Source organism: Cebus imitator, unplaced genomic scaffold (genome assembly GCF_001604975.1).
Source record: "Cebus imitator isolate Cc_AM_T3 unplaced genomic scaffold, Cebus_imitator-1.0 Scaffold1001, whole genome shotgun sequence".
NCBI classification, from domain to species: Eukaryota; Metazoa; Chordata; class Mammalia; order Primates; family Cebidae; genus Cebus; species Cebus imitator.
The window spans coordinates 55,753-67,273 of record NW_016108316.1 but is presented as its reverse complement, the minus strand read 5'-3'; the positions used below and the strand labels follow the sequence as shown (position 1 = coordinate 67,273).

At 38.3% G+C, this 11,521-nt stretch overlaps 1 protein-coding gene and 1 long non-coding RNA gene across 2 annotated transcripts in view; both read left to right on the top strand.

Annotated features, from left to right (window-relative positions):
• Window positions 1–8,838, top strand: part of ZNF322 (zinc finger protein 322) — a 20,982-nt gene extending 12,144 nt beyond the window's left edge. The window contains exons 3-4 of the mRNA XM_017521244.2: window positions 2,470–2,539; window positions 6,400–8,838. Coding sequence (XP_017376733.1) covers window positions 6,566–7,774 — 1,209 coding nt within the window. The 5' untranslated portion in view covers window positions 2,470–2,539; window positions 6,400–6,565 and the 3' untranslated portion in view covers window positions 7,775–8,838. The remainder of the gene's footprint in view (window positions 1–2,469; window positions 2,540–6,399) is intronic.
• A 164-nt stretch (window positions 8,839–9,002) lies between these two features.
• LOC119469914 lies at window positions 9,003–10,803 on the top strand. The gene is made up of 2 exons (XR_005198775.1): window positions 9,003–9,619; window positions 10,558–10,803. It is a non-coding gene; the product is annotated as an uncharacterized LOC119469914 (long non-coding RNA).
• The last annotated feature ends 718 nt before the right edge of the window (window positions 10,804–11,521 follow it).

The following is an 11,521-nucleotide window of genomic DNA, read 5'->3' as shown; positions in this document are numbered from 1 at the left end:
TTTTTTTTAATTTACTCTAAGTTTTGGAGTGCATGTGCCGAACGTGCAGGTTTGTTACATAGGTATATATGTGCCTTGGTGGTTTGCTGTATCCATCCCCCCCATCATCTACATTAGGTATTTCTCCTGACGTTATCCCTCCACAATCCTCCCACCCTCTGCTAGCCCTCCCCTAGCTCACCTAACCCCCTACAGGCCCCAGTGTGTGACGTTCCCCTCCCTGTGTCCATGTGTTGTCATTGTTCAACACCCACTTTTGAGTGAGAACATGCAGTGTTTGGTTTTCTGTTCCTGCGTCACTCTGCTGAGAATGATGGTTTCCAGCTTCATTCATATCCCTGCAAAGGACATGAATTCATCCTTTTTATGGCTGTGTAGTATTCCATGGTATATACGTGCCATATTTTCCTTATCCAGTCTATTGTCGATGGGCATTTGGGTTGGTTCCAAGACTTTGCTATTATAAACAATGCTGCAATAAACATTCGTGTGCAAATGTCTTTATAATAGAATGTTTTATAATCCTTTGGGTATATACCCAATAATAGGATTGCTGGGTCAAATTATATTTCTGTTTCTAGATCCTTGAGGAATCACCACACTGTCTTCCACAATGGTTGAACTTATTTACACTCCTACCTTTACACTCCCACCATGTAAAAGTGTTCCTCTTTCTCTACATCCTCTCCAGCATCTGATGTCTCCTGATTATGATCACCATTCTTACTGGTGTGAGATGATACCTCAATGTGGTTTTGATTTGCATTTCTCTGATGACTAGTGGTGATGAACTTTTTTTCATATGTTTGTTGGCTGCATAAATGTCTTCTTTTGAAAAGCATCTGTTCATATCCTTTGTCCACTTTTTGATGAGTTTGGTTTTTTTTATTGCAAATTTGTTTAAATTCTCTGTAGATTCTGGTTATTAGCCCTTTGTCAGATGGGTAGATTGCAAAATTTTTTCCCATTCTGTGTTGTTATTCTTAATGCTTTTAAAGCATGTGTTGAGAGATTTGGATTTCTGTAGCCACCATTATCTCCTCTGGCTTTGTTTTATTATCACGTTCTTTATATTTCCTCCAGAGATATTTTCTTTTTTTTCCTTTTTTTATATTTAAGTCAGTTTTCTGTCCATTGACTTCCATGGCCAGCCAATTTTAAATAATTGGTGTGCAAACACTGCATGTTCTCATTTATAAGAGGGAGCTGAACAACATGAACACATAGACACAAGGAGGGGAACAACACACACAGGGACTGTAGCAGGATGGAAGGGAGGGAGAACATCAGGAAAAATAGCCAGTGCATGCTGGGCTTGATAACTAGGTGATGGGCTGATAGGTGCAGCACACATTTACATAGGCACACGTTTACTTATGTAACATACCTGCACAGCCTGCACAGGTACCCTGGAACTTCAAAACAAACAAATCAATAAATGATATGAAAGCTTATAGGTTTTCTGAAAAGTCTCACTTGACAATTACATCTTACAACTTCCCTCACTTCTGTGTTTAGGCCCCAGGATACTGATGAGGACCAAAAGGAAAAAAAAAAAGTAAAATCCCTGCTGGTTGAATGGCATTTTAAATTCTGGTCTTTCCTGACATGCATGCTATGGACTTTGCAAAGTTGTCAAATAACTGGGCTGTACATTCTGTCCAGACTTTATAGTTGGATTCAATGGGATAACTTAATTCGTGACACGTGTTTACTCCATCTTACCTGGAACTAGAATCCTAAAATGTCATTTTAATACTGGCAGCTATGAGCTAAGTGCCATAGAGAGCGTCAACTGTATATCCCATGTGTTATCTGAGTCCAAGTAGTTCCATGTTTGCTTTTGATCCTTAGTAACAGGAAGGTTGTTGAGGGAACTGAAAGTCCCATTAACCTAAGGATAAGGCAGGTGAAAATTTCTAGAGAAAGATATCATTGGTTAAATGTGGACCATCAGCTTCTTTTTGTGCCCCTAATTGACCACCTCCTGGGTTGTTTGTGGTTGAGATATAAATCAACAGGGTGTTATAAATTTTGAATAACCAAAATTGTGATGATTATGTGGGTTCCAGAGGTGGTAATTTTGTTATTTCAAAAATACTTTGTAGTCTATATTATACTTTGGATCAGGACAGCCTGAGTTCCTGTGGGAAAGATAATTCCTTAGTGTTTTCAAAATACCACCGAGATTTAGTGTTAGGAGTCCTTTCCTTCAATGTTGATACAGTTGCGAAGGAAGCTATAGATGATGCAGATGGGTTGTAGATTCTGTATTGTCCTTTTCTCCAAAGAGTCGTATGGGATGATTTAAGACTCTACAGAATTGAATTTAAGGGATTAGATAAGAAAATCCATCTGTTCTTTTTAACTGTAGTTTACTCATTGTTAAGTCCTTTGAGTATAAATGATCTAGTGCTAAACTCTCTCATTTGTGGCTTTTTATCCCTTTCTTGTCTTTGTGTTTTACAGAATGCTATCTTCCTTGAGAAGTCAAAATCTCAGGATCAACAATGTACATTTTCTTCCATCTGGATTCTAGGTAAGCTACAGTTACTTCAGCCTTGACTTGTCCCTTCTATTTCCCAGACTCCATCTCATCAGAGTAGTTCCCATTCTTTGTGGCATTCAGTCCTTTTATCAGACAAGGAGACAAGTAGAATTTCAATGAGAATTCATTCGTGCACTCAGCAGATGCTTATTAAGCACCAACTTTGTACCTGACATTACTTTATATGGTAGGGAAAGATCATCAAGCAAAACGAACATCCTTGCCATATTTTAGCAATAGACAGTAAACTAAATAAAGTGAATTATATAGTATGTTAGGAGGTGTTAAGTGCCATGAAGAAAAGTAAAGCAGACAAGGGGAGTAGTGAATGCTGAGCCATGAAGACTATTCATAACTTTAAACAGGGTGATTAGGATAGGCCTTCCTCAGAAGTGACATCTGAAAAAATATTCTTTGAAGGGATTAGGGGAAATTCATGCACACACCTGGAGGAAGAAAGCTATAGGCAGAAGAAAGAAAGGGCAAAGGCCCTTCGGGGAGTATGTCTGGGACAGCTAGGAAGCCATTGTGGCTGGATTAGAATATGCAAAGAGAAGAAGAATATAAAAGGATGTCGGAGAAGCAGTGACAGGTTAGTTGGGCTGCTCAAGTTGGCCTCTTGGGCTATTGTAAAAGTAAGAAATGAATGGTGTGGACTGGAATGGTAACAACAAAAGCTGGTGAGAAGTGGTTAGATTCTGGATGTATTTTGAAATGGTGCCAACAAATCTGTTGATTTAAGAGTGCAGGATAACTCCAAGGTTTTAGCCTGAGGAAGTAAAGGACGGATTTGCCATAAACTGAGGTGAGGCAGGTGATAGGTGGAATAGACCTGGAATCCAGCCCTGGTATAAGTCCTTTGCTCACTTCCTTTGACTAAAGGCAAGAACAGATACGTGGCATTTAGCTCTGTGAACTCAACGTAATAAAAGGAAATAGGAGTAATGCTTGTGATACTTTAGGCTTTGAAGATTGAGATTGTGACAGTGACAGAGTGTACTCTGGTCTTGTAGTCTAAGGAATTCTTCTGTGATACTGTGAAAGTTACCTGAAAGATGTAATTTGGACCAACAGTAATTTCTAGGACAGTTCATAGATCATGGATATATTGAATATTTGAAATGTAGGATTTATAATCACTGTATTCAGCATAAGCATTTCTGTTTTGTTTAGCTTGTCTGCTTCAGTCTTGACTTCCCTATTCTTGTTAGCCTTGCAGTGCATTTTTCTCCCATTATGTCCCTCTGTGGTCACAATACTACATTTCTTGTCAATCCGTGTTTTGATTCTGAAGAAACTGCCTACTCCCACCTCATTTGGTTCTTTCCCCTATCCCCTAAAACTAAATTTTAGAACAGTTCTGAGTTGACATTTGAAATTATCTTTTTATATTTATAAATAGTTTTTACTTATTACCGTAAAAGTAGCAGTCTCTGTGCCTTTTGCAAGGAAAGCATACTGATTGCTGAATGGAAATTGGAAAACTGCAGTTAACAAATTGATGAAACAGAATATTATCTGTCATCTCATTACCCAGAGGTAACTATGTTAGTACCATGTCTTTTAGATCCTTTTGAATTCCTGTTTTCTCTGCGTGCAAGTGTTCATTTGTGTTCTGGTCCATTACATTTATGAATATGCTGTATTCAGTGAGCTTTAATATTGTTTCCTTTACAGATAGGCTCCAATCTAATATCTAGTTTCTTAGATACTGCATCTTTTTGATAATCGAAAGAACTGTGTACCTTCTCCCCAGAAAAATGCACATACACTGAACATTTTGCAGTCAGCTTCAAAGGTTTCATAAATTACCTAGGAGTCTGTGGATGCCAAGTAAGAACTCCTCTGCTAGGTTTGAGTACCTACTGTGCCAGGCACCATTCTAAGTGTTGGAAACAGTAGTGAATTAAATGAGCCAAAAATCCTTGTCTCTTAGGGGCTTACATTCTATGGAGAAAAACAAAATAGGAAAGGAGTGTTGTTTGTGAGTCAGCTGGGATGGAGGTGTGGTATAGTTTAGAATAGAGTGGTTGGAAATGACCTCACTGAGAATGTGACAGTTGAGCAAAGATGTGAATGAGGTGAGAGAGAGAGCCTTGAAGACTCCTGGAGGAAGAACCCTTCAGCCAGGAAGAGATAGCAAGCATAAAGACTCTGAAATGGGGGTGAGTCTGGCTTCTCTGAACAACAGCAAAGACTCAGGGTGACTGGAGTGCAATAAATAAGCAGAGGAAGAGCAGAGAAATGAGTCAAAGTAGTTACTAGGAGTCAGATTTCTTAAGAGCTTGTAGGTTTCTAAGAGGAGCAGTTTTGTGGAGTAGTGAGGGTTGAATGTTTGATTGGAGTATGTTCCAGAAACCTTGGAAGACAAAAATTGGAGACAATGAACAGGTTTATTTATTTTGAAGAGTTTTACTGTGGAGAGGAAGAGAGAAATGGGACAACAGCCTGGGTGTGAGGCAGTTGAGAGATTTTCTTGTTGATTATGCTTTTGTTTTTTAGAAGAGAAATAATATTGGAATGGTCCAATAGGAGAGAATAAATTGATAATGCAAGAGAGGGTGGGTAGAATTGCTAGAGTGAAGTTTTTATGAACAAAGGAAGTATTCAGATGGAAAGGCTATCCTTAAACTGAGCAAGGGTAGTTTGTCATCTTCGGCAGCTGAAGGAAAGCTACAGTACATGACCACACTTAGAAGAGTTGGTTGATGTGGTGGGAGCACGTGGAAGGGATTTTGGTTTTTGTGTATGTGTTGTTTTGCTTACTTGCTTCCATTTTTGTAGTAAAATAGGAAGCAGAATTATCAGGTTATAGTGTTAAGGTGATAAATGGGAGGGTCTGAATGTATGAGGGAGAGGGTCAAACATGAAAAGATCACTGAAGAGTTAAGTGTGAAGGATAAGGAAAATGGCTTTCTTTTTCCTTTTGTTTCTGTTCTTTAGTCTATTATTGGTAGTTAAGTACATTGACACATTAGTCCCTCTGAACTCTCTTGAATCAACCCAACTTTTTTAAAGATACTTGATTCTTTAGGTATTTTTGTATGTGTACATCCCTCTAAATCACAGAATGAGAAGGAAGAAAACTTTTTTACAGCTTTTCACCATGTAAAGAAAAGCCCATTATAAAATCTGTGTTCCAAGCCCAGGCTTTTATCTGTAATCAGTCAAGATTTTTCTTTTTGAGCAAGTTACATGCTTATATGATCATATCAAAGCAGAATCTTAAGCCCCTTTGTCATAATAATAGTGATGGTAAGAGCCAACACAGAAGGCTTGCCAGGAGATTCATAGTGATTTAATATTCCACGGAACCGTGTAAAGTAGTTTCTGTTATTAATCCATTTTACAGATGAGGAAATGAGGCACATGGTGGTTAAGAAACTTCCCTAATACCACCACTAAGAAGAAAGAGTCATCGAAACCTTAGTTTTTTGTCTGGGCACTGGGAATTCTAGTGGTTGTTAACTACCTCTTCCAAACTTTCAGCAAAAGGGACTCCAGAGATAGTCATTCACAGTCCCTTTTGATTTGCTTTCTTCATGAGGAGGCATAATAATTATTAGTCCTGTCTTGATTTCTCAGCTGAAGCAAGGAAAGGAGAAGAGCTCTTGTTTTGAAATCACCCAGGTTCATGGAAGGAAGAATTTTTATTTGTACTTTCCCGTATGTACTGCTGATCAGTTTTATATTAGCAAAGAGTAAAAGTAAATAACTGATTTCAAGCCATGTAAAACCTAGAAGACTTAGGGACTCTGATGCAGAATTTGTCTTATCTGCAGTAATTTTAATTTTGAGAATTCTTTTCTTAGTTGTAGGAATATAAATAATATTTCTACTTTGTCTCACAGGGTTGGAAATATCAAGTAAGGAATTAATGTATATGATGCTGGAAACATGTAGAGGCTAATGACTGAAACAGATGTCTCTTCCAAGTTCTTATCAAGAAAATGACTGCGAGGGCAATGATGGGTCAAGAAGACCAGTGGAAAACTCCCTAGGAGAGAGCCATAGAAAATGTTCACTTCAGAAGAGAGATGTAATCAGAGAACTCAAAAAAGGAAAATATATAATGTATGCCCTCGGAAGGGTAAAAAGATTTTTATTCATGTGTGTGAGATTACTCAAATAGATGATCATCTATACCAGTGCCTTGAATGCAAGCAAAACTTCTGTGAAAAGTTAGCTCTTATTATGTGTGAGAGAACCTGTACTGGAGAGAAACCTTATAAATGTGATATGTGTGAGAAAACCTTTGTCCAAAGCTCAGATCTTACTTCACACCAGAGGATCCACAATTACGAGAAACCTTATAAATGTAGCAAATGTGAGAAGAGCTTTTGGCACCACTTAGCGCTTTCAGGACATCAGCGAACACATGCAGGTAAAAAATTCTATACATGTGACATTTGTGGCAAGAATTTTGGTCAGAGTTCTGATCTGCTTGTCCACCAGCGAAGCCATACCGGCGAGAAACCGTATCTATGTAGTGAGTGTGATAAATGCTTCAGTAGAAGTACAAACCTTATAAGGCACCGAAGAACTCACACAGGTGAGAAACCATTTAAGTGTCTGGAGTGTGAAAAAGCTTTTAGTGGGAAATCAGATCTTATTAGCCACCAGAGAACTCACACTGGGGAAAGGCCCTACAAATGTAATAAATGTGAGAAAAGTTACCGACACCGTTCAGCCTTCATCGTACATAAAAGAGTTCATACTGGGGAGAAGCCCTATAAGTGTGGAGCCTGTGAAAAATGCTTTGGCCAGAAATCAGACCTTATCGTGCACCAGAGAGTCCACACAGGTGAGAAGCCGTATAAATGCCTGGAATGTATGAGAAGTTTTACTCGGAGTGCCAACCTAATTAGGCACCAGGCAACTCACACACACACTTTTAAATGCCTTGAATATGAGAAAAGTTTTAACTGTAGCTCAGATCTTATTGTACATCAGAGAATTCACATGGAAGAGAAACCACATCAGTGGTCTGCGTGTGAGAATGGCTTCCTCTTAGGTATGGACTTTGTTGCCCAGCAGAAAATGAGAACTCAGACAGAGGAGCTACACTATAAATACACTGTATGTGATAAAAGCTTCCACCAGAGCTCAGCCCTTCTTCAACATCAGACAGTACACATTGGTGAAAAACCATTTATCTGTAATGTGAGTGACAGAGGTCTTGAGCTTAGCCCTCCCCGTGCATCAGAAGCCTCAGAGTTGTCTTGACCAGGCGAGAAGCTGTAATAACAATATTAAAAATTATTTATGTATCAGAGACTGATTAAGAGGAAGACCCCCTAGGCAAATCTCAGACTTTGCTCAGAGCTCAGAATTCAGTGGGGACCAGAGAGCCTGCAATTGGAAGTATGAGAAATTTTTTGCCCAGAGAGCTGCCCTAACATAACACCTTATCCATCAACTCCAATGAGAAATCTGCAAATGACCAGAGTGTTTGAAAACTTTCCGTCTGAGCTCAAATTTGATCGCAAGAGTGTTCATACAAGTGGGAAACCTTACAAATGCACTGAGTGTGAGAGAGCTTTCCAGCAGTGCTCAGCCCTCTTCATCGTAAGAGAATTCACACCGGAGAACAATTTTTAAAATGCCTTCAGTGTCAGTTGTGCTGCAGACAGTATGAACATCTCATTGGCCCTCAGAAAACCCTCCCTGGGGAGAAGTCCCAGCAAGTGTGAAAAAGCTTCTAACAAAACTCTGACTTTCTTACCCATCAGAGAAGCCATACTGGTGAAAAATTGTATGTTTGTCTTGAGTATGGCAAAAGCATTCATTGGAGAGCCTTACTTGGGTTTGCACCCCCAAAAATCCCAATCTGAGTAAAGACTACAAATGTCTGAATGAAGAGTGCTTGTCAGTGATCAGCTCTTGTGGTACATCAGGGAACTCACATAAGTGAAAAAAACCCATAAATACCTTGAGTCTGAAAAAACCTTTTGTAGAATCTCCTGTCTTATCGGGCCTCAGAAACCTCTGTTCTGCAGTGAGAGATTTAATTGTGGGTGAGAATCTGTGTACATATAATATGTATGAGAAAAACTGTTTTCATAGTTAAGTTCACTCATGGTAGAGATGACGTTACATGAAATCAGTATGAAAAATAGTTTTTTAGATGCCCAGAAGCTTGTTCTGGAAGGAGCTAGGGCAGGTCAGAGCAGACCTGATGGGTAACTCAGGTAAAGATACTTTTCTTTTATCTGAACCACTTAATGATTGCTTTACTTTTACTTTTTAAAAAATTCAGAAATCCAATAAAGGAAAGGACTGCAACCTTATGATAGAAGGTGTGGCATGTGTTACTGTTGGGGGAAAGGAGTATATTGACTTTGCCTTGGTTGGTATTTTAATGCTTGTCTAGGATGGGACTAGAGTGTTGATAGTGACATGGCAGTCTTTTTTTTCTTTTTTTTTTTCTTTCGTTTTTTTTTTTTTTTTTNTTTTTTTTTTTTTTGCTGACAGTGAAATGAACTAAGAAGCTAGGGAGGAGCTATCCTAGATCAAAACTAAGATCCCAGATCCCAGCTCTCCTAGTAGTTTTCTCTTTGCAGGACCAATCTTACAAAGAGACAGCATACTCCGCTTTTTACTTAGTGTCAGTTGAGGCATACTCTGAAAAGTTATTTCCCCTAAAATAGCTTTCAAATTATTATGGTATTTGAATTTCAAGTTTAGAAATTCTTTTTGACTCAAAGTACAAACTTCATATAATGGTTATGATGTTTTTAGTATACGTATTTTTGTGACTTATCTCTTTCAGCAATAGATACCCACAGTCAGCTCCTAGTAAAATGGCTAGAGAAAGACTGAAAGAAAAGTTTATAAATCTGTGTAGGCATAGAGTAAAAACACATAATGATGCATTACTAATATAAGAATAAGGCTTCTTTGATTTTGAGTATCCTAACTCCAAACCTAGTGTTCTTTTCACTCCATTATCCTGCTGTTCATAGCAAACAAGACCCATAATGATACGTCTTTCATTTATTTCAGTTCTGCCAAGGAAAGAGAAAATACCTTTTAATCCCAGGGAAAGGATTGCAATCACCACATTATAAGGTATATATTTGGCGTGGAATGCAGAATTCTAAATGCTAAAAGGGAAAAGTAGTTGGCAGATTCATCAGAGGCCTAAAGATAAGCACTTGTTTCCAGCTTAAAATATAATTAGGATTGTCTTTAGTGATCCCTAAAAATACTATAATTAATCCAGAGATGTCAATGGTCACATCTCAGTTTTTTTCTTCCCTCAGATTTAAAGACATTTAATACGAATATTTCAGATTCCTGTAGTATTTGGGACTTTGTAGACTAGTGAATAGATATTTTGTTGCTAGTCCACATCCTCTGATTTTGGTTTGATTTGTCCTAGCAGATCCCTGAACTTCAGAAAGTGTTGCCATTTGGATTCATGGAGTTGGCGAACTGCTACACTGCTACCTTGTGTATGGCTCTAAGCTTTGATCATAATGACTGGTTGATGATCGTGATAATATTAGGGCCAGTGAATATAGCTCATAGTGATAAGAAGGAATCTGATTCTAGGGTATTTTTCTTTTAGAAAAATATCTTGGAAGTTTATTTGATCTGACGTGTTTTCATAATTTTTAGAAATAGCTCTTGTACCTTGAAAAGTTGCCCAGTATGATAAGACACACAGGATATATTTTTTTCTCTTTAGTGAAAGTCATGCCTATTACTAGTATATGTTTGACATTTGTAATAAAATAGTATTGGGTGTGAGGCATGGTGGTGATGAAAAGTAGTCCTTATGGCTACTTGTTAGTCATTAGTGAGAGCATGGAGAAGGGGTCCAAGTCGGTATCATTAACAGGGCAATGACTTGACCCTTCTTTCAACTAATCTTACTGGTAGTTGTCTCTAGTTTTTAAGTAAATTAATGATGGACCATCCCTCAAATGAGAACTTTGGGGGTATGCAACAAGGCTGAGGGCTTTTAACTATGGGAGAAAAAGGTATTGGTATTATTCATATAGCATAACCTGAGGTTGGAGAGGACCACTTGGGAGCCTGTTAACCAAAACTAGAAGGTAACTTCTGGGATGGACGGAGGTTCCCTTGAAGCAGTGCCAACCTAAATCTACCTCAGGTAAGTAGTTAGATTAACTTTTTCAAGATTTCCGACCAAACAAGACAACTTGTATTCAGTTGATGTATTCCTATGCTTTAATGTTTTTGTTTGCCCTTAATTCTTAAATAAACATTTGTTCTGAAAAACTCCATTTCTGTCTCCACTGTACTGAGAGAAACAGCATTTTCTTCTACACTTGCGTTATAATAAAGTGGTTTAATAATATGATGCATAGACCTGGTGGTAGAGATAACCATTGGACCATCTCTGTAATTCCAACAACTTTGGATGCGGAGGCAGAGAGGAGCAGAAGGAATATTATCTGTGCTCCGCTGTGGACATAGGGTCCTTTTGGAGCTTCTGCACTGTGTTCCATAAATAGCACAGGGAGTGCTAATAGTTTGAAGTGACCACATTTGGGGCCCTGCTGAAATTCAGTAGCAACAAAACCACCTATGGTTTTTTGGTGTAAGTGACAGCCTCAAAAGTAAAGAAAATTTTAAATTTATAATTCCCAAGTGAAATTTACATTTGGTTGCAATTCTTCCCCCTTTGTCTTAGCATTTGTTGAATTAGGATGGAATGGAGGTAGTGTAAAAGTAGTTGCATTAATTTACCCACCATTATAAAGTTTGGCCTGGTTTATGTCTGTCTGCTCTACCAACAGAATAGATAGATCCCAGAGTTTTAAGTGGCTTTCGTTGTGAGAACAGGATAAGAGGAAGGTATGATGTGGGTGAAATGCGGAAGGGAAAAGGTGCAGCTTTAAGTTTGTTTTTTCCTCCTGAGGTTCATTTAGAGTTGTGTAGGTAGAACAAGACTTGCAGCCTTCATGCTTGTTTTTCTTTTTTTTTTTTTTTTTGAGTCGG